At 40.4% G+C, this 23,380-nt stretch overlaps 1 protein-coding gene across 1 annotated transcript in view; it reads left to right on the forward strand.

Moving 5' to 3' along the window:
- Positions 1-23,380, forward strand: part of ctnnbl1 (catenin, beta like 1) — a 249,430-nt gene that overhangs the window by 117,573 nt on the left and 108,477 nt on the right. Inside the window, exons 8-9 of the mRNA XM_068048127.1 lie at positions 726-798; positions 5,114-5,172. Coding sequence (XP_067904228.1) covers positions 726-798; positions 5,114-5,172 — 132 coding nt within the window. The remainder of the gene's footprint in view (positions 1-725; positions 799-5,113; positions 5,173-23,380) is intronic.

Raw genomic sequence — 23,380 nt, forward strand, 5'->3', positions numbered from 1 at the left:
GTGTTGCAGCTGTATCATGTGGGAGCTGGTGAACTAGAACGAAGATGTTGTTTATTCCAAAGGTAGACGGTGACGTAGTGGTAACGTCACGGGCCGACTAATCCAATGCCTCCAGGTTATATGCCCTGGGGACACGAGTTCAAATTCCACCATGGCTGCTGATGGAATTTAAATTCAATTAATAAATTAAGTTAATTATTAAAAATAATCTGGAATTGAAAGCTAATCTTAGTAATAGTGACCATGAAACTACTATCGATTGGCATAAAAACCCATCTGGTTCATTAATATCCTTTACGGAAGGAAATCTGCTGTCCTTATCTGGTCTGGCCTACATGTGACTCCAGACCCACAACAATGCGGTTGACTCTTAAATGCCCGAACCAACCACTCAGTTGACAAGGGCAATTAAGGATGGGTAACAAAAGCTGGCCTTGCCAGTGCTGCCCACATCCCATGAAAGAATAAAACGCATTCCATGCAATTTGAGTTGGACCTTGCTGCTACACTGATTCTAAAACAAATTGTTGATTGCTTGATGCTTTGCAGAAAACCTTTTTGTTGCCCTCCAATCATTTTGGTTAAAATTGGTATTGTATATATTTTATGTATGTGTGTGTGTATGCATATATGGAGAGCAGGCTTTTTCTAATGCTTCATTCCTCAGCTGAATATGTTCAGTGTGCTGACATGTTATAATCAGTTGGATTTTATTTTTAAAACAGGCCAAGATGCCTTTTGATGCCAACAAGCTTTACTGTAGTGAAATTCTTGCCATATTGCTCCAAAATAATGATGGTAGGTTTACTTTGTGTATTTTTGGAAATTGAAGTATGTGGAAATAGTAAAAATAAACAGGTGATCTATATTTTCCTCCTCTGAACCCCATAATGGTTTTGTCCATCTAGTAGCTTTATCTGTACATCTGTTCACCTATTTACCAGCCTGCTGTCCGTGTTTCACAAGCACTAACTTGTCACTTAACACTATTTGATAAGCTGGGACATTATCTAGCTTTAGGTTACTTTTAAATAATATGCCTAGTAGGAATCCTAATCTCAATCAAGACAACCTTTTTTGGATCTGTGCTTGGAGAGATAGCTATCATAATCACCTTGGAGTATTACTAAAGGGAGATCTCTGCTGCTTGATGGGATACTGGCATTGCTTCATTTTCCCATTGTTTTATGCCATAATATTCATGGAGCTGCCTTGCAACTGACAAAGCTTAGAATTTTCACCACCTTTCAGTAATATCCTGAAAAGAGAATAGGATATTGTGAGCAGTACTGAATTCATAACCACTCTTCAAAACCGGTTGGTGTTCTTAGTCTTATTATTAGGCTTTGTCATCAACCTAAGATGTGGTGTAGAAAAGCCTAATTTTGCAATTAATTTTTAAGAGTTAAACAGATATTCTGAACTTCTATATTTCTCATTTAAACCAATTTTCAATTGGACTCTCCTCTCAATGGATGCATATCCTTTCAAAACTCTGATGTCAATATGCATTAAGCGAGTGCTTTACAAATTCAAATTCTTAATTGTATTGTGTTTTCCACCATTGGCTTCAGTTACTAATACAGCACTGTCTGTGTCTATTGAATGATTGGATATTTGATGAAATATATTGTGTTAGAAGCTTTTTCGTAAAACTATATAATAAGAATTGAATATTTAATTTGGGGGCAAGTTGGTGAAAAATGTATTTGGTGGCAGTTTTGTTTGAGCATGTATAATGGCTTGATCTTTGGGCTTTGCATTATTTGCCAACAATGTATTTTATGGTGTTCAACAGAGATTAACTAGCCTCAGTTGTAAAATTGGGGCTTAAATAAAATTCCAGGTCTATATTTATTAAATGGTAAACCAGTTGTTTTCTAACCAAACTTTGTTAATATCTTCTGTCAGATTAGTGACCCTCTTGAGCCAGAAGCATGAGAATATGGATTGACCAATCCTTCAGTTCTCCCTTCTTTCCTTTGGTGACCTGGCTGAGTTTCGGAATTCAACAGTGTTGTACAATAAATCCCACTTTTTCCACACTATTGCATTTCCAATGTGCAAAATACTGTGTGGACTATATTTGGGTACATTTAGGGAAGAAAGTATGATTGTGTTACGACCAGGTGAGAAAGAGGTCTAGGGTTCCCTTTCAGCCTTCACCTGGTCTTACTATAACAGGGTTTAATTTTAAACACCCCGTGTTCTTAGCTCCCCTTGCTGAATCCTCGTTCATCGCTTTCCAGTTATAAGGCAAAGAAACCAGCACAAACAGGCTTTCTTAGGTTTAAAGAAGAGAAGTTGAAATTTATTCAACTTCAACTTAAACACTAATTCGGTTAACATTCCCTTTATTTTACAATACAACGTGGGTGAACATGCTCAAAGAACAATTCAAAATAAATTCCATATAATAGCCTTCCGGAGCTCCTTTTGCTGCCGCTTCAGACAGAGCTGACTGTGCTATTTGGTATATCTCTGGATCAGCTTGCTGTGCTGCATTGATAGACGATCTACAACAACTCATTTGGATTATCTAAATCCCCGTATAAGGTTTCTGATGCCTGGCTATCTATTTGTGGTGCCCTTTTTACCTCTGACAGCAGGACAGGTTGGTGTCCTCCAATACCTCTTATAGATTTCATACTTTACTAATCTCTTTTATTATCCTCATTATACTCTTCAATCATACTTGCATCCTTTAGCAGGATTTTTAATCTCTGACAAGAAAGGTGAGGAAATTGTCTCTGTAACTTTAAGAAAATTTGCTTCTTAACTGATTCTTAACATCTGATGCCATTAATACTTCTCCAACACTGACTAGAAACACCAGGTTTTGTTAAGGGTATAAACTAATGCCCTAATGGGGTAAACTGCAAATTCACTGAATTGCCAAAAACAATTGCCTTATCATGCTCCATATCATGTTTCATTTGTGCCTTTTTCATTGAAGGCTTACTCAACAGTAAAGGTATCTCACTAGCGACTACATCAGTACTGATAAAGTGGCTTATTCCAGCTATTTTACATGGAATCATTACTCTCTTCAGTGACTTCAATGTGTTGTCATCAAACCTAAACTGGTAGTCCTTTTATACTGAACCTTGTGTTGATCCTCACTACTTAAGTGGTTACAGTGTTATCTGGAATCAATCAAACAGTTCCACATACTGTTGACATGCAAACACTATCCAATACAGCACAGTTGAACAAATTTGCAACTAACACATTCATCACAGGACTAAAACTCCTTGTGACTGGTACAATTCGTTCAGATTCATCAGTATCTTCCTCTTCTGCCTCAGATTTCTCAGTGTGTTTTATTTTGAGGACACTGCTACTCCACTTAGAGCAGTTCATTGCATAATGATACTGTGAGTCACATCTGAAGCATCTATTAACTGTTCCTTGGGTATTCCTGGGATTCATTCACCTATGATTGCTGTTCCAATTCTGTCTTCCACTGTAATCGTCTGACCTGCTAAAGGTGCTTTCATCCTCATTCCTCCTGTCTTTAACTTTTCTATAGTACTTATGCCTACTTCCAGTATCTGGACCATTTCGAAATCTAGTCAACATTGAGTCCTCCATTCTTTGTGTCACCACAGAATGCCCTGTTTGTTTTAACAGGGCTGCAGGAAATGACTCTTCCCCCAGGAATTTCTTTAAGGCAGCAAACATTTGATCCAACAGGGAGTCTTTGTCCAAGAACCAAACCCCAGTTAGAATCAGGAGCCTGCCATATGCGACACTCTAGCACAATCTAGCAATTTAAATGCTAGCACTGAACCAGTGATCTCCAAATTGAATTTCCTCAATCTCTATACAGTCTGTTAAAGTCCATGATATATTCCTCCATTGAATAACCATCTGAAATCTGTCAAATCTATCAAAGTCTGATCATGCCTCATGCGCATTCAATAGGTCATCTTCCTTGTAAATTTCATCCAAGAATTCTAACAGAAGATCCAGCTGACGAGCATCCAGTTCACAAAACACTTTATTTCTGATTTTACTTTTGGTAGGAAGTGACCACGTCAAGGCCCTACCATGTTTCCTTTTTGGTAGAGATGTAACCCGTGTCCAAATATCCACTTCACTCTTCCACTGGTCATATGGTTCAGACTCAGAACATCGGAGGGTAATCATACCCTGACAATTTGCACTTGATTTCTGCCAGATTTTCCACAGTAGCCCATGAGATTTTAGTTTCCTATGTTAAAAACAAAATTCTAGTTTCCAACCTTCAGTTTTAAGCAACCATCCTCTGCTACCATGTTAAACTCCAGAAAGATTGTTATGGAAGGATATTGCTGGAGCCTACCTTTACTCAATTTCACATTTATTGTACAGAGTAAAAGGATTACAAACATGCAGCTCTTCACTCAAAATCTCCACCAGTCTTAGTAAGTGTCTGCTTATGATTGCTCAAGTAAGACCCCAGTTAACACCTTCCACCTGCGTATAATCAAACAATTGATACACAATTAACAGATTAACATCTGTTGTTATTCAGTCATGATTGAGGAATACGTGTTTTAACTTTGAGAGACTCCTTTAGTTTTGTGAGAAACAGCAAGTGAATTTCTTTGAATTTCAGTAGGTTGCTTGGCTGATGGAAATTGAACCTGACATCTTGTATACTGTATTCTTTAGTACCACACGGGGTGGTGCCTTTATCTACCTTCCCTTGATGAACAAAATAAACCACCTCACTCCCATAAAACTATGAAGGCAGATATTAAACTTAAATTGATATCACTTTATTGGGGCTTATTTAATATTTCTGTGAAAACTTGAGGACTGCGTGGGTTTATTTAATCTAGTTTAACTGTTGTCCATTGTACTCTGTTGAATATCTTGGTTTGTCTGGTTACTTATGCAGCAGGTGTCTTGATTATTAAAAACAAACTTCCATTTACAAGCACATCTAGTGGTTAAATAATCTTATTTAAATTTTGTGGCTAAGTGTTATTCTGGTGGCATGTTCGCAGCCTTCTAATGCATTTGTCTCTCGTTGATTTCATAATATGTCGTGCAGTATTGATTATTCGTAGTGTATCCATGTTTTAATGTTGTAAGATCTGACAAGTGGTTTCACTGTTTTCAGTCAACAGGGAATTACTTGGTGACCAGGAAGGGATCGATGTGTTGCTGCAGCAGCTGTCAGTGAGTATTTGTTGTAGCTTCCAGCCCCTGACTTAGTCTCCTTTATCAATCAGAAGCAAAATGTATTGAATTCTTAATAATTCAAACTGCATTTTCTATATCGAAATGAACATCAGAATACATCTTTTTAAAAACAGCAGACATGTATGTATTATAAAAACAATAAAGAACGAACTTGTATATAATGCCTCATTGTACCAATTAGGATGTTCCAAACTGCTGCGCATCTAATGAATAACTTTTTTAATGACGTCACTGTTGTTGGGCAGGCACATTTGGGAGCTATTTTGTGAACAGCTCAGTTTCACAAGCAGCATTCCATTGAATGACCAATTAATGTGGGATGGTGATATTGATTGAGGGAGCATGTTTGGAGAACTTCTGATTCCTCAAATCATGGAATGGGGTTTTGAATGTTCACCAGGGCCACATTTTCAGTAATACATCACTTACTCAGTACTTTACTGAACCAGCTGCCTAGATTGTGTGTTTAAGTACTAAAGGGGACTTGAACTCTCATCCTCCTGTCTCAAAGGTGAGTGTTGTGAACTTATTACAATTTAAGGTGTTCAATAAATGCGCCACAAGTAGGCTGCAATTACCTTTACATTAGGCTTGAACTTTATTAAGATGGTTACTTTTAAGGAAACTTACACCATTTGTAGTGAATATTCTGCAATCAAAAATTTAATGCTTCAGTCACCATTAATTCCAGCTCCAAGAAAGCATTGCTTGATCCATCAGACTGACATGGGGCTTGCATATAGCTGCAAACTTGAAAAATTACATCATTGTTTTAGTACTTTACTGAATTTTACATTGTTATTTCACAGATCTATTTCAGACATTTATTCTTCTCTTTACTGAGTTGTTAAATTGTGAATGATTGTAGTTGCGTGTCACAGAAATGGCAGAATAATGAAACCTCCAAGCATTTTACCTCCCAATGTTAGAAATGAAAGTTTAAAGCTCCCCTTAACTATTAAATCAAAAATGCTAGAGTGACACAAGAGACCATTGCCTTGCTCTGTCAACTATATTTTGAAGAAATCAGTTGTGGGTTATATTATCTATAGTACTGAGAATAGCTAACAGTAAAGATTAATTTAGTAAACCAATGAAATTCAGGCTGGACATGCCTTTAAAAAGAGAATAGTGTTCTATGTCATGCCACATAATCCCATCCCAACAAATGTCCTTGGCTGAACTATCTTCAGTTGCTTCATTAATGACATTCCCTCCATTGCAAGGGCAGAAGTGAGGATGTTCTTGATGATTGCAGTGTTCAGGACCATACGCAACTCCTCAGATAATAAAAGGAGTCCATACCCGCATGCAGCAAGACAACATCTGCGCTTGGACTGATAGTGGCAAATGCCATTTGTGCCATACAAGTGCCAGGCAATGACCATCTCCAACAAAAGAGAATCTAACCGTCTCCCCTTGATGTTCAGTGGCATTACCATTGCTGAATCCCCCACCATCTATGTCCTGGGAGGGTGGGGCAGGGGATGGTGGTCACCATTGACCAGAAACTTAACTGGATCAGCCGCATAAATACTGTGGCTACACGAGCAGGTCAGTAGCTCGGTATTCTGTGTTGATTAACTTCCTGACTCCCCAAAGCTTTTTCATCATCTACAGCACAAGTCAGGACTGTGATAGATTACTCCCCACCTGCCTGAATAAGTGCAGCCCCAACAACACACAAGAAGTTTAACACCATTCAAGACAAAGCAACCCACTTAATTGGTTCCCAATCCACCACCTTAAACATTCATTCCCTCCACCACCGGTGCACAGTGGCAGCAGTGTGTACCATCTACAAGACACGCTGCAGTGACTTGACTGTGCTTCTTTGACAGCACCTTCCAAACCTGCAAACTCTACCGCTTAGAAGAGCAAGGGCAGCAGGCACAAGAGATCTCCTCCGCCTGCAAGTTTCCCTCCCGAGTCCCAAGAATAGTAAACATGTAATTAAGGGGAGGCTAGACAAGCATATGAGGGAGAAGGGAATAAAGAATAAGGATGATAGATGTTGATGAGGAAAGGTGGGAGGAAGCTCAGGTAGAGCATAAATGCTGGCATTGAAGGTTGGGCCAAATGACCTGTTTCAATGACGTATAGCCTATGTAAGTTACACACTGTCCTGACTTGGAAACATATCACCTTTCCTGTATCGCCACTGGGTCAAAATCCTGGAACTCTCTACCTAACAGCACTCTGTGTGCCTACAGCGCATGGACTGGAGCAGTTTAAGAAGTGGCTCACCACCACCTTCTCAAGAGCAGTTAGGATGGGCAATAAATGCTGGCCTTGCCAGCAATGCTCAGATCTCATGAACAAATGTTTTTAAAAAGCCATCAGAATTTTACTACCAGAAAAGTGCAAGCCATTATATCATGTGCACTGAGTCCATTCCACTACCATGTGTGATGAAATAGTTCCCTCAGTTTCCCCCAATTAGTGTCCCTGATCCAACCAGTGGAAACAATGCCACTATTGAAATAAAAACAAGAAATGCTGGAAATACTGAACAGGTCTGGCAGCATCTGTGGAGAGAGAAGCAGAGTTAACGTTTCAGGTCAGTGACCCTTCAGAACTGGCAAATATTAGAAATGTGAAAGGTTATAAGCAAGTAAAGCGGGGGTGGGGCAAGAGATAACAAAGGAGAAGGTGTAGAAATGTTGGTGGGAGCAGTGTGTTAGGCAGATACTGCATATTGGAGAGCATTGTTGGACAACTTTATTGCATATTGGAGAAATATTTGGATTGGTTGAGCTCAACGGCTTCATTGAAGAGTTTTCCTGCCATTTAGAATGAGTGCTAGAGTTAAATTTTGAAGTGGAAAAATGGATTTTCCTATGCAAATTTTTCTCTTCCCGTGTTAATGAGGATATGGGAGAGGCAATGTTCGATGAATGAAGAGTGAAACCTCACTGAAGATGTTTGTTTCCAACATACTCCACTGGAAGGCTGTACTTTCTGTCAGGCAAATGGAAAACTGTGCCAGCTGATAAATACAGACCTGCAGCACGCTAAACAAGGAGCACATCCTAGTCTATAACTCCATCAAAGGAATGGCACCCTTCTACTTGAAGCTGTGAAGACTGAGGTGGTACTGGTTGCTGTCCCTGAATGACCAGCTTCCGGCTGTACGTCTCAGCAGGAAGATACAGCACTATTCTGCAAGGCAGAGATGTCTGTCACTGATCCTTGTTGCTCACTGGGAACAGGGTCACTTGGCTAGTGGATGAAGAAAAGATCAAACAGCCTCAATTAAATCTTAAAACCCTGAGCTATGAGGTCGTTAAGCATGTCTTACAGGAAATTATTGAAGTAGTGGGGGGGTGGTGGCCTAGTGGTAATGTCACTGGACTAGTAATTCAGAGGCACAGGTTAATGCTCTGAGGACACTGGTTTGAATCCCACCACGGCAGATGGTGAAACTTGAATTCAGTTAATAAATCTGGAATTAAAAGCTAGTCTAATGCTGGCCTAATGGTGAAACCATTGTCGATTATTGTAAAAACCCATCTGGTTCACTAATGTCATAGAATCATAGAAAGTTTAAGGTACAGAAAGAGGCCACTTGGCCCATTGTGCCTGTACCGGCTGAAAAACGATCCACTCGTTCTAACCCCACCCAGCATTTCGTCCATAGCCCTGCAGATTACAGCACTTGAGGTGCATATCCAGACTCCTTTTGAATGAGTTGAGGGTTTCAGGCAGTGAGTTCCAGACCCCCACCACCCTCTGGGTCAAAAGGGTTATCCTCATCTCCCCTCTAATCTTTCTACCAATCACTTTAAATCTATGCCCCCTTGTCACTGACCTCTGTGCTAAGGTGAATAGACCCTTCACCTCCACTCTTCCAGGCCCCTCAAAATTTCATGCATTTCAATCAGATCTCCCCTCAACCTTCTCTTTTCCAAGGAGAACAACCCCAGCCTTTCCCTATAACTGCATTTTTCCAGTCCTGGCAGCATCCTCGTAAATCTCCTCTGTACCCTCTCTAGTGCAGTTACATTTCCTTATGGAAGGAAATCTGCCATTATTATCTGGTCTGGCCTACATGTGACTCCAGACCCACAGCAGTGTGGTTGACTTCATGCCCTGAAATGACCTAGCAAGCCCTTGGTTGTATCAAACTGCTATGAAGTCTAAGAAAAGGAATGAAACCGGACAGACCACCCGGCGTGGACGTAGGCACTGGCCTTCACTGTCATTGGGTCAAAATCCTGGAACTCCCTTCCTAACAGCACTGTTGGTGTACTTATGCCCCAAGGACTGCAGCCATTCAAGAAGGCAGCTCACCACCCACCACCACCTCTAGGGCAATTAGGGATGGGCAATAAATGCTGGCCTAGCCAGCCACATTCCATGAATGAATAAAAAAAAAAGTTGTAGTTACAATTTTGGAAGCCATAATTGCCCTTAGAACTTACTTTTGATACCTTGCTGAGGGCAGTTCCTAGGTTGCCACCTTCTCCCAGGTGTCTTATCTTCCTGCATAATAATGTTGAGATGGATATTGGACTCCTTCAACTTAGTCAATATGTCTATTGCTTGCAAGGAAACCATCTCCATTGCCTGAGCACGAGAACGATGCTTCTTGATCTTTTGTCTCTTGTAAACTGGGACTTGGAGATCTGGGTGTCTAGGCTCCTCAGTTGAGGGCAGTCATTTCTCCCCATGTAAGGGAGACATAGCTGTCCCCTTGCTCCTTTCAGCTTCTCCTGCTCACCTGTGCACTATGTATCACTTTGTGATATATTCTGTCTGACACTGTCTTCACAATCTCTGATCAATGTATCTGGTTTGGTGTTAGAATAAGTAAGATGTTATGATTGAGTCAGTGAGACTGCTGCAAAGGTAGTTGTTTTACAGCTGCTAGGGTGCTATTTATTCTATCCATCTACAAGGGCTGCACCTGGAATGCTTACAAAGGAAATACTTTTCTGAGGTCTCACATTTGACTTACAGTAAGTAACTGATCAACGATAGGTCTTAAAGATGAACATCTAAAGGCAACAACAACTCACTGCACTGTGTGTGATCCACAACCTTACCAACCAGCTCCCGCCGTCTCTCCAGCTTGCCTTTCTTCCATTGCCTCCCCAGTATGTCTGTTGAGGAGCTTCCTTCTCGTTGGGTACTTAAAAGGCCTTGATATTATTGTTTTACATTCTGTTTTGCAGCTTAATTTGTAATTTTCTGAAATACAAATGTGTGCATCAGTTTGCCATGTCCTCATTAATCAAGCAGGCATGGGATTTAAAACCATTGCCCTGGCATTTCTGCTCTATTGTACTGTTTTTTTTTTCCCAGGGCAATTTGCCCAAAATCTCTCTCACCAGCGCAAAAGATTGCAGAATCTCAAGTGCAAATTACGTCCAGCACAAGTAGAGTTTCTGCTGTCGTTTGCAATAGTTTTAAAAATGTCGTGCCAGAAGACCCTGCCCACAAAGCTGGCCATGCCACCAGATTGATTTAATTACCATTGCGAGTTTCCGCTAATTGCGCCCATTTGTGGGCCTTCAAGGGGGCTCTTAAAATTGAACATTTTATTTAGGCACTAGGATACCAAGAGGCACGTTTTGAAAGCTTTGAATGTAACTGTTTTTTCAAATTTACTAAGAAATTGCTGAACAATATAAGTTGCAAATGGTTCTGTATAGATTCTTTTAACAGAAGAAATAGGAGCAGGATTAAGCCATATGGCCCATCGCGCCTGCTCCGCCATTCAATACGATCAACTCCACTTTCCCGCCTGCTCACTATATCCCTTGATTCCCTGAGAGACCAAAATCCATCTACCCCAGCCTTAAATGTATTCAATGATGGAGCATCCATGACCCTCTGGGATAGAGAATTCCAAGGATTCACAACCCTTTGAGTGAAGTAATTTCTCCTCATTTCAGGCCTAAATAATTGGCCCCTTATCCTGAGACTGTGCCCTCGTGTTTTAAGATTCCCCGACCAGTGTAAATAATCTTGATGTCTACCCCATCCAGCTCCTTTGGAATCTTGTATGTTTCAATGAGATCACCTCTCATTTTTCCAAACTCCAAAGAAATACAGGCCCAATTTACTTAGCCTGTTATCATAGGACAACCCCCTCATCCCTGGGACCAATCTAGTGAACCTTCACTGTACTGCCTCCAATGCAAGTATATTCTTTCTTAAATGTGGAGACCAAAACTGCACACAGTACTCCAGATGTGGTCTCACCAAAACCCTGTACAATTGTAACAATATTTCCTTATTCCTGTACTCCAGTCCCTTTCAACAAAGGCCATCATGTCATTTGCCTTCCTAGTTGATTGTTGTACCCGCATGTTACCTTTCTGCATTCCTTGTACAAGCACACCCAAGTCTCTTTGAACATCAACATTGACAAGTTTCAGACCTTTTAAATGTATTCTGCTTTTCTATTCTTATGACCAAAGTGAATAACATCACACTTGCCAACATTATACTCCATCTGTCATCTTGTTGCCCACTCACTTAACCTGTCTGTATCTCTTTGCAGCCTGTGTCTTCCCATAGCTTACCTTTCCGCTTAACTTTGTATCATCAGCAAACTTAGATACATTACTCTCTGTCTCTTCAGCCAAGTCATTAATATAGCTTGTAAATCACTGAGATCCCAACACTGATCCTTGTGGCATTTCACTATTTACTGCCTGCCAACTTGAAAATGCCCCATTAATGCTCACTCTTTGCTTCCTGTCAACCAATCATCATTCCATGCTAATAGATTACCCCCAACTCCATGAGCCCTTACCTTGCCTATTGCCCTTTTGTATGGTACCTTAGCGAATGCCTTTTGGAAATCCAGGTATACTACATCTATTGGTTCCCCTTTATCTACCCTACTAGTTACATCCTGAAAGAATTAATAAATTTGTCGAACAGGATTTCCCTTTAGTAAAACCACGTTGACTTGTTCTAATCATACTGTGCTCTTCTAAGTGCATTGTTAAGACTTCATAATAGATTCTAGCATTTTCCCAATGACTGATAAGCTAACTGGCCAGTAGTTCCCTGATTTTCTCTCCCTCCTTTCTTGAAAAACGGTGTAACATTTGCCAACTTCCAATCTGATGGGATCGTTCCCAAATCTGAGGAATTTTGGAAAATCAATTGTGAATTATAATTGCCTTAGTAATGTAATTCACAAAACATTCCAGACTTAAAACTAGTCTGGAATAGTAAAACATGCATTCCCACATTTTAGATTTTTAAAAAATCATTAGAGTGAAAAGTTTGGTTTAAAAATGTCACGCACTATCTCTGCAGCTATCACTTTTAGAACCCCAGGGTATAGTAGGCTGTCAGGTCCTGGAGGTTTGTCAGATTTTAGTCCCTTAAGTTTCTCCACTATTTTTTTCTCTGCTAGTATGAATTTCCTTAATTTCCTCACACTTCTAGCCCCTAAGTTACTGTCTATTTCTGGTATGGAACTTATCTTCTACTGTGAAGACAGATGCAAAATATCTGTTCAATGCCTCTGCCATTTCCTCATTCCCCATGATAATTTCTCCTGTCTCTGCTTCTAAGGGCCCAATGTTTACTTTTGATACTATCTTCCTTTTGATAAAAGCTCTTAAAATCTGTTTTTATATTTTTAAGTCATTTTCAGTTATTTATAATTGTGTTACTCTCAGGTGTTGATCGAGACATTGATTAAAATGCTTATTTTTTGTGCTAAACCCATTTTAAGATGCATTAATTAAACTGCACCAAGTTACAATTAATATATCAAGGAATATTTTTAAAGAGAAACTTTTTAGAAAGAGAATTATTTTTTAAAACACTGCCCTTTTGCACAGGTTAATGGCAGATTTTCTGTTCAGTGATATGCAAATAGATTTGAGCAGAAATTTGGGGGGATGGTGGGGGTGGGAAAGAATACTTTCAAAACTGGTGAAGTTTGCACCCACATCGCTGATTGTGCCTCAAACAGAAACTCCATAATATGATCTCTGCACGCACAAACCTCCAAACATTTCTCGTTACTAATAGTTATATAATACTATATTTAAATTGATACATAGGAGCATGCTGCAAATAGAGTTTAGAGAAGTTATTGTTGGGAGACACTAATTACTGAGTGAAGATAAATTTTGTTGAGAGTTCAGCTGTTTCCATGGAAAGGAACCATTAGAATCCAGTTGAAACCATATTGTTCAATCTTAAAAATGGATCTAAATGTAATCTTCAGTTAAGCATTTTAATTAACATTCAATTCCATTTTACGAGCTCTGGGGGAAAAGAAGTCACCAGATTTTATCACCCTCTTCCTACTTGGGAGCCAGCAATCATTTACAGGACTGTCTGGTATAAAGTAACGCTGAGATAAGTTACTAGCCCAATAGAGCCAACAACATAACGGCATGAAAAGTCCTGAAGATTGTTTCTGCTCAACTGTGGGCTTTATTTCTCTCGATAGCATACTTTTCTTTGGTTGCTCTTTCTAGTATTTGTCTGATATTCCTAAATCAAACTGGATTTTGGACGAAAGTTTAAGTTTGACATTACAGTTGCTGTGTTCCCTTGAATGATACCATGGTCATTGGTTCTGTTAGTGTGCTATTAGTCTACTGTTGAAGACAGATAAGAATAAAAGTCTATGGCTCACTTTTTAAGTATTGAATGCTTGCTGCACTTTTCAAAAAGGAATCTGTTATCTGTTGTAAAACACATGCTGGAATGATTTCTGTGAATTTCTAATTCTGAATACTAGAAAGTTGGACGCAGCCTTTATGCAATGGTTTATAATGGGCTACAAATTCTAATTTTGCTGGGACACACAAAAGTACTGCCAAAGATCAGTGCAGGCAGATATAGAATGGGCTTTTGTTACGCTGTTTGTTCTTGCTGCATGGTTCTTAGGAGAACTGGGTGCATGTGAAATAAAAATTTAAAATTTTGTAATTTATTTGGAGTGAAATAAGCAAGCAAAATTTAATTAGCATGAAGATAAAAATATTTACTTAAATGGAGACCTGTTTTAAATATTGTCAAAGTATTAAACAGATTTCCATACAGTTGGCTTTGTTTTTACAAATGTGGGTGTAATGGCAAACTGATGAACAATTATTCACCATAACAGCTATTTTCAGACAGAGTATTCTGGCTGTAATAGTTAAATTGAATTAGTTGCTGAAGAAAACTATACAATCCAAGTTCGTTAATGGTTTGTTTGCAATCTTGTAAAAACTCCAGCTTTAATGTTTGTATTGCAAACTTGAAATCTTCTGTTGCACATGATTTAGATACATTTTCATAGGAACTTTGGGGAAATTTTTTTCTCTCATTTATAGATATACTTCTGCATTTCTCAAATGTGTCGGTGCTCCAATGTGCTGCAACACAGAAGGGTAAGGCATGACTCTGCATGTAACATCCTGAGAGTCTAGTTCCCAATTTGAAATTTGTACACATCAATTTATTACCTGCCTGTTCCCTTGCCATGGTCAATCCTAGTTAGTGTATTGTTATCTTTCCAATTTACCAATTTTTATATTTATACCCCATTCACTGAGTTTTCATCTACACCCAAGTTACTGATTTATATTTTTTGCATTACTTGTATCCAGTTCACCAGTGATTTAAAATAAAATGCTGGGAATGCACAATAGGGCAGTCAGCAGCTGTAATGGAAAAGGGCAAGTTGATATTTCCAGTGTATAACCACCTTCAGAGACTAGGAGATGGTGAGCATTTTAGTAATGTTGGGCAGGAGAGAAACAACAGGATTCCAATTATAGAGAGTATTAATGGGTTGAATGATGTGTATACTGCTTAATAGAAAACTGTTATACAATATAAAAGATTATTTCAGTGAGACACCGGCATGACATTAAAAGACAAAAGAATGTAAAGTAGTTAGGATAGTAGAAAGGAGAGGGACACCTGCATCATTGGGACAAGGTCCACAGACCCTTGATCGTTAGCTAGCGATGGTGCTGCTCATCCAGTCCATCTGTAAGGTTATTAAGACCCTGCGCATGGGTGAGGTTGCTGACAAGTGGGCTGCTCTGAATCCAAAAGTTCATCAATGATCTGAGGGATTAGAGGCTAACTAGAGGCCCTGCACTCTCTGTAAACTTAATTCTGTATAGCGCTATATTAAACTACTGCCACGGAGATGACAATAGCCAGCCTAAACAACTATGCCTGAGTTCAGGAGTTCTTGGTAAGTGTGCGGTGCACTTCCTGCATGAAAGCCACATCGTTCTGGGGCTCATAGCTAAACAGACCCTAGAGTGGGGGGGGGGCCTACTTAAGTCACCTTACCATCTCTTCTTGCAGGGTGGTCTTATCTTATTGGCCACACATTTTTCAGCCAGAGAGCTTGGGTGTCAAGGAGCCGATGCCAGGCTGCTTTCTCCATGTTACTGTTTGCCTGAGGAACATGCCACTTCTTGGTGAAAATGCTAGTCCTGAGCAGATGCACTTCTTTGATGAAGTGTTCAATTAGAATCATAGAATGATACAGTACAGAAGGATGCCATTTGGCTCTTCTTGCCATTGCCGACTCTTTGGAAGAGCTAGCCAATTTGTCCCATACCCCAGCTTTTTCCCCTTCAAGTATTTATACAATTCTCTTTTGAATGTAGCTATTGAATCTGCTTCCAGTACCCTGGCAGTGCAATCCAGATCATACCAAGTCACTGCATAAATTATCTTTCCTCAAGTCGCCTCAGGTTCTTTTGCCAACTATCTTAAATCTGTGTCCCTTCTGCCACTGGAAACTGTTTTTCCCTGTCTACTTTATCAAAACCCTTCATGATTTTGAACACCTCTATCAAATCTCCTTTTAACTTTCTCTGCTAGTGTCTCCAGGCTTTCCTCATAACTGAAGTCCCTCATCACTGATACCATTCTGGTAAATCTCTACTGCACCCTCTCCAAGGCATTGACATCCTTTCTAAAGTGTGATACCCAGAACTGAACACCATATTCCAGCTAAAGCTGAACCAGTGTTTTATAAATGTTTAGCATTACTTCCTTACATTGTACTCTATGCCTGTATTAATAAAGCAAAGGATCCCAAATTCTTTTTTAACATCCTTCTCAATTTGTCCTGCTGCCTTCTAATATTTATGTGCATACACCCCTGGGTATCTCTGTTCCTGCACCCGCTTTAAAATTGTACCATTTAGTTCATTCTACTTCCCCTCATTCTTCCTATCCTATGTTTCACCTCACGCTTCACACATATTTCATTCACCAGTGGTCTGCCCATTTCACCAGTCTGTTTTCCTGAGGTCTTTGATTGTTTAGAAGATTTCTAAGTTTTGTATCATCTGCAAACTTTGCAATTATTCCCTGTTATACCCTTAATCAGGTCATTAGTATATATTAAAAAGTGGAGTGGTCCCAATGCCAGCCACTGGGGAACCAGGGGTCGACAACGTGTCTGTACACAGACACCAATGTCCATGATAGAAGTTTTGAGGTCTGTGGTAATTTTAAATGTCTTGCTGCAGGCCTACACACTTGTGTTTTAAAATAACCTTGAGGCCAGAATCCAACCCGCCGAAGGTTTCCATCTGACGCACCAATCCTCTGTGACTGACAGCGGGCTGCCCGTGGCTCAGCCTTGATTAGCGGCTCTCCTATTAAAGTGTACGTCAGGCGGAGGTTTTAGGCAGGATCAGCATGTGACGGATGGCGACGGCTGCCTGTCCATGATTGCTCAGTATCTGTGACTGGCAGCAGGCTGCCCGGGTAGGGTGACTGCTGATTGATGGTTCACAACACAGGCATGTTTGGTTCGGCCACCGCTGCTGTTTTCACGCGAGAATGGCTGCTGTGGGGAGAGCAGGAAGTGGGCCAGCACACAGACAGGGGCGTGGCGCTGAGAGTCAGGAAGCCCTTTTAAACAAGCACTAGCCTGAGAAGCAGAGAGAGGGGCAAGAGGGAGTGAGGAGAGAGAGGGATGGGGGGGGTGAGAGGGAGAGAGAAGGGCGGGGAGGTGGGGGATTGGGGGGCGGGAAAGAGGGAGAGGGTGGAGCAAAAGGGAGAGAAGCAGGGGGATGAGAGGGGGGAGAGGCGGTAAGCAAGAGAGAGGTGGGGACGGATGGATACAGAGGGGGGAGAAAGAGAGAGAGCTGGGGGGAAAGTGATCAAGATCACTCCTGACAGATGGACATTTATCCGAATTCTTCGCTTCGCTACATCGTGTGCAGGCAGACATTGACTACTTGTGCAAGCAAAAACAATATCAGGTATATCTCTAAATACAGACAAGTGTTTTAAATCAGATTTTGTTTTGATGGCATTGGCTATACACTTTACGTACATATTAGTTGCCCTGACGTCCATGGTTGAGTCAAGAATTTTGTCACATGTCCCTGGTGTAACATGTTGGTGCCTATCCCTGTGGGGAACAACACACGAGTCTGAAAAATAACTGTTTACTGCTACTCACTGCTTTTTGACCGTAGCCAATTTTGTATCCACTCAATCGCTGTCCCTTTAATCCCATGGGCTTTAATTTTGCATACAAGTCTATGATGTGGTACTTGGTCAAAAGCCTTTTAAAGTCTATATACACAGCATCAATCACACTACCCTCATGGTCGTTTAGTTTACTTCCTCAAATACCTCGTCAAAATCCACCAGATAATTCAGGTCCTCTACATGTTTTAAGTTGTGAATCTCCTTAACAGGCTGCATCGCTACATGTTTGAACGTGTGAATGAACTTGCAGTGCCTCATGTCAACATCCTCCCTTTAGTGGCCTAACCAGTGTTTTATACAAGTTTAGCATAATTTCCTAGCTTTTGTATTCTATACCACCTTCAGGAAAACACACTATTCCAAATGAAAAATATTAATTCATTGGGTGGAAACTGACATTAGACTTTTGATGGAAAAAACCTACAGTAACTTTTTAAAAAACTAGCAGCCAAGATGCAATTTGCATCTGAAATACCAGGAGATTGAACTGCAGACAGAAGTCTGAGAAGCTTTGGACCCAGAACAATGGCTTGCTCTAAGTAATTGAATTACCTAGGATTGCTTCATTAGCATGGCAGTCAAGGCCATCCTGACACATTGACTTTGAAAGAGCAAACCCTCCGATTGTAAATATTGGCAGCCTGGAACCTGTGGGGCCAATTCTGAACCTTGTATCTCATTAAAAACATTGAGGATTGAGGGAACAATGTGATCATCTGTCCAACTCTTAAAAAACAGGGGTTTTGTTACACTCACAGGAGACAAGGAGAAACAGACTTCAGCAGCAGAGAAAGCTGCGTGCTTCCCTTTCTCTCTCCCCAGAAAACGGCAGCCCTGGGCGAGAAAGGAAAGCTGGACACACGGGGCCCACCTCAAGCCAAAAGAGACAGTGCTGAGAACCGGAGTGAGACTCAAAGACCTGTGTTTCCGCTGTAGCAAGGCAGGTCACCTTCGAGCTGACTGCTGGAAATTATGGGGAAAACCTGTAGGATTAATCAGGGCGCACCAGACCAGTGCAGGAGAAGGGACCCTGATGAAAAACATAGAGCAGGCTGTGGCTTTAATTGCAGTAGTAAGACCCAGTGAACATACTGCTGTGGGTGCGGGAAAATTTAACATAATCCCTGAAGGTTATCAGGATCTTGTATCCCAAGGAAAAGTGACCCATATCCTTTGAGTGGGGCAAACAAGCCCACAGTCATACTCAGGGATACAAGGGCCATCAAATCCCTTCTGGGAAAAGGTATGACCTCCCCCCCCCCCCCCCCCCCAGCCCCCACTGAGAGAGTGCATTCAATGCTAGGGTCTTAGTGAATGGTATTGGAGGGCAGTGTATTCCCATAGCTTTATATCGGGAGCACTTGGAGTATGGCCTAGTTTCAGGACTGGTAACTGTGGGGATTGTCCCTAGTCTACCAGTGAGTGGGTTTGACTTGCTCCTGGGTAATGATCTGGCGGGGTAAAGGTGGTAGCTTCTCCAGTAGTTTTAGAGAGACCGAAAGAGGTCAGGGAGACAGGGCAGTTGCAGAAGATGGTCCCCAGCATTTCCCCTGACTGTGTGGTGGCTCAGTCCATGGCCAAGCAAGCTCCCTCAGAGGTGGCTGAACTGGCACCACAGACAGATGACTCTACTAGCTGCCTATCAGAAAATCCTTTGGGAAGTTAGAGGAGCCAAAGGATGGGTTAGACAGATCTTTCCTCATTGGGGCTCAGCAAGCAGACCGGAGAAGTTAACAAAGTTAGCACAGACTCCCCCAAACCGAAACTGAAGCAGTGGGAGTCCCTGAATGCTGCTATTTAGGAGTGAGGTGCTGATGAGAAAGTGGAGACCTCCTCACAGACCTGTGGCAAAGGGTTCTCTCTGCAGAACACATCAGGTTTGACAACCATCTGTGATTGTGGACACTCCAAGCCTGCAAACTGCTACGGCCAGCGACCAAGGGAAGAGAACCAACTACAATTCTGCCTTCCAGAAGACCCTGAACAAAGCAGGCCAACCACAAAGTGCACTTTGACCAGTGAGAATTTCAAGAATACAGCTTCAGCCAATGAATACCGGATTATCCACTTCACAGACTGTGTATTTAAGTTCCTTTCATTCTGGATTTTAATCCAACCACCAAATCTGTTTTTCTTTCTGTAATCTATTTGTGTGTGTGTGAGATTCTCGCGTGAATATGTAGCGTATTATTTTAAATCGGGGTTAGAGTGTTAAGTATAATAAACTTAGCTCGCTCTTGTTTAAACTCAAGAAGTCTTGTCCGATTGGTTCTTTCATGATCACAGTAAAAGTGAAAAGGTAAAATACTGACAGAGGTGACCAGCACAACCACTGTTTAAAAGGAAGAAACCCTGTTGCGGTCAAATAAGAGGAAGGGCAAGAGGGAAGCCCGAGACCCCCTCCTCACCTGGCCGTAACAACAACTAATAATAAAGTGAAGGATCCCAAATGCTTTTTTAACAGCTTTTCAACTTGTCCTTATCAGCTTCTATGACTTAAGTGTGAACATGTTACATATTCCACCCTGGAGATGCTCCTCTCTAAGCATGGCTCTAGAGGTGACCATGATATTTGCAAGCATTTATGAGTCCTTTGTGTAGAAAAAGAGAGGCAAAAACCTAAAGAACAGAAAACCTGCGGTAGAGAGATCAATGCAAAAGAAAACAATGTGCTGGGAGCAGCATAGGTGAAGCCTTGGGAGCAAATTACTTGACCTTGTGCCTGGAAATGAATTAGAGGCAGCTGTTAAAGAGGAAGGGACTAATATATATATATATTTTAATTTATAGGAAATGATAAAGTAAAATCTGGTCAATTCCTCAATGACTTCTCACTATAATTTCGACATTGTTTCAAAGGTTTCCATTTCTATTTCAAATTCTAACCCTATCCATGGCATTTGATTTGCCATTTTCTTTTTCTGTAACGCCTCCTATGTGACCTTGGGTTTTCATTTTATTGAATATGAAGTAGCAATTGTTTTTTTGTTGATTGATTATAAGCAGATGCTCTTACTCAATCGAGGCCTTCAAAAGAGAATTAGATAATTATGTGAAGAGAAAAAAATTGCACAGCTACAGGGAAAAGGTGAGGTAGTGGGAGCAGATGAGGTGCTCTCACAAAGAACCGGCACAGACATGACAGGGCTAATGGTCTCCTTCTGTGCTGTAACTATTCCATGATTCTAATTTTGAAAATGTATTTACTCTGTATGAAGCTTGGACTTTGTGTAGGTGTTCTTCAGGTTGAGTTTGTGTTTCTATTTTGGAAAGCAGCCCGCAAGTATTAATTATTAATTAGGAGGGTGTGCTCGATGATAAGATTGAAATAATGCGGTGCTGGTGCTGGTTACATTTGAGTTTAATTAGAACACTACATTAGAGTTTAATTTGTATCCAGTTCAGTCTGCAGACATGAACGTAATTAAGGACTGCAAGATCAGCCAAAAAATATACTTCAGAGGATAATTAAACGTGAATTGTAGATAGTGGGAGAGATGGGAACTTGTGCTGGCACTGAGATGCAGGAAATGGGCTGTAAATACTGGAAAGTGTTGTGGATAAAACTGTGTCTCTTACACTAGCTTTTTTATGCTCTTAAGTATAAAAGCATAACCATAGTACTTTATTGAAATGGCAACTGTAAAATTGGGTGTGATGAGTACTCTGGATTCTGTGGTAGTTTATTTTATCTGCCTGAGGAGCCTTTTTTAAAATATTGACTGTGGCAAAAGGTACAACAGATCACCAGTTGTTTGGACACGGCTGCAGAATTTTAAAAAAAAACTCATATTTGCATATTACCGCTATGAACTATTGATGCGATCTAATGTGAAGATTAATGTGCATCAGTAAGCAAGTATGCTGGCTGCCTTTTTGAGCACTGGTTGCCACTGCCAAAATTTAATGGAAACAAGGCTGTAATCTTATCTTAAGTTCAATTAGCTGTCATTAAGCACTCAGGCTTCATTTGATATATTTTATACTAGTGTTAAGGCACTCCAGATTACTGGCTTTAAGTCACTCCAATCTTGTCACTATTCTGTAATATTCATAAGTTGCTGCTGCTAGAGATGTGCAAGCTGACAATTGGGGAAAGAAAGCTAACAATGTTCCTCATTTATTCCACTTCCACATCCAAAACCAAATTGTTACTCCATGCGATGGTCAGGTGATCATTCTCATTTTGCATTAGTAGTCTGCAACACTCCAGAACTTGACATGAACCTGTCTTTCTGTATTTTCCCCCAATCGTTTCTTAATTCAGAATATGTTCACCTAACTTGCAAACAAATCTGAATACTACTTAATACATTGAAGGTTAATAATTTAAAAGTTTCTTATCATTTTGGGAGAAAATATCTATATTTTAATCTGTTTTCACCAATCTACTTGTTTTAGTATTAAAAAAACTGAACAGGACATTTAAGTGCATTGCTATACTTGAATAACGACAGCTTTAATTGAAAGTGATGTTTGAACTCGCCCATGAAAATAATGAAGGACTGAGTATTCCATCAGAATGCATAATTGTTAGACAATAGCCTTCAGTTAGTGAAGATTTCTTAGCCTGTTCTCAGCAACAGCCAACAGTAGGCCTCCTGTTACAAATTCAGTCTATTCCTGAGCTCAATGGCATCGGTCATTCTGAGCAGTCTAGAGTTTATGGGCGTGAATTGCCTTTATTTACTTTTACATAGCATACCTGGGGTTGTAACATACATGTCTCCTGTGACATCAACCAGATATTTGTGTGTTTCCCACTTGAACTTCAGTCTCACTGCAGATGAACAGAGCACGCATTTCTTGAGGCAACACTTGATATGAATTGATAAGCTGTTTTATTTCACATTAAGGTGAACATATAGACTGCAGTTTTGATCAGACTCACTTGATTAAATTTGTACAACATTTCTTCACGTAGTAATACAAAATAAAGAACAGACTGTGTTACCCCACATTAGTGGGTCATCTTATTTGATTTAACCAAAATGACTTCTGACTGTCTTTCAGCATTTATAACCTTAATCTCAACAAAAGCCCTTGTGGCTTTCTGTTTGAAAAACCTAACTGCCTGTGCCTTGGTTCCTGTCTTCTAACTCCCTCTGTTCATAGACAGGGATTGAAAACTTTCCAACACAGTGGATGTGAGTTATTTTCTGATTACTGAGACAAGATAAAGAATTGCTTATATTGCTTAGAGTCTTTTGGGGAAAAAAGCTTTGGTTAACATAAGTGCCTTTTTTTAAACTTATGAGAATACACTTCGATTTTAAAATGGAAATCTGAAGTGACTCTCTTTACAGATATTTTGTGGGGGAGGGGGAAAAGCTTTTCTTTTTAAAATGTGGGAGCCTATCCCCACAAGGTAAGCCAAAGTATACAAGTTTGTGTTCTACCTGAAAGATATTGAAACACAGAGATTATGTTTAGAATTTGCATTTTACAATATCTCTTCTCCCCAGCTCCCCCCCCCACCCCCTCCACTTCCACCACTACCTCCCCCCAGTGTCCCCAACTACCCCACAGCTAGCTTTGTGGGAAGAAAGTAAGAACTGTGTGTCTTCCATATTTTGTTACCCTGCTAGATATGTAAAATGAGATTGAATGAAAAGATTAAGCTGCACTGCATGAATCAAATTACATTGACTGATTTATGCAACATCAACTTCCCTTGTACATAATGACAGGTTGTTGTAACTTAGCAAAACTAATGTTTATATGTATG

Source organism: Heterodontus francisci, chromosome 16 (genome assembly GCF_036365525.1).
Source record: "Heterodontus francisci isolate sHetFra1 chromosome 16, sHetFra1.hap1, whole genome shotgun sequence".
Lineage (NCBI taxonomy): Eukaryota > Metazoa > Chordata > Chondrichthyes > Heterodontiformes > Heterodontidae > Heterodontus > Heterodontus francisci.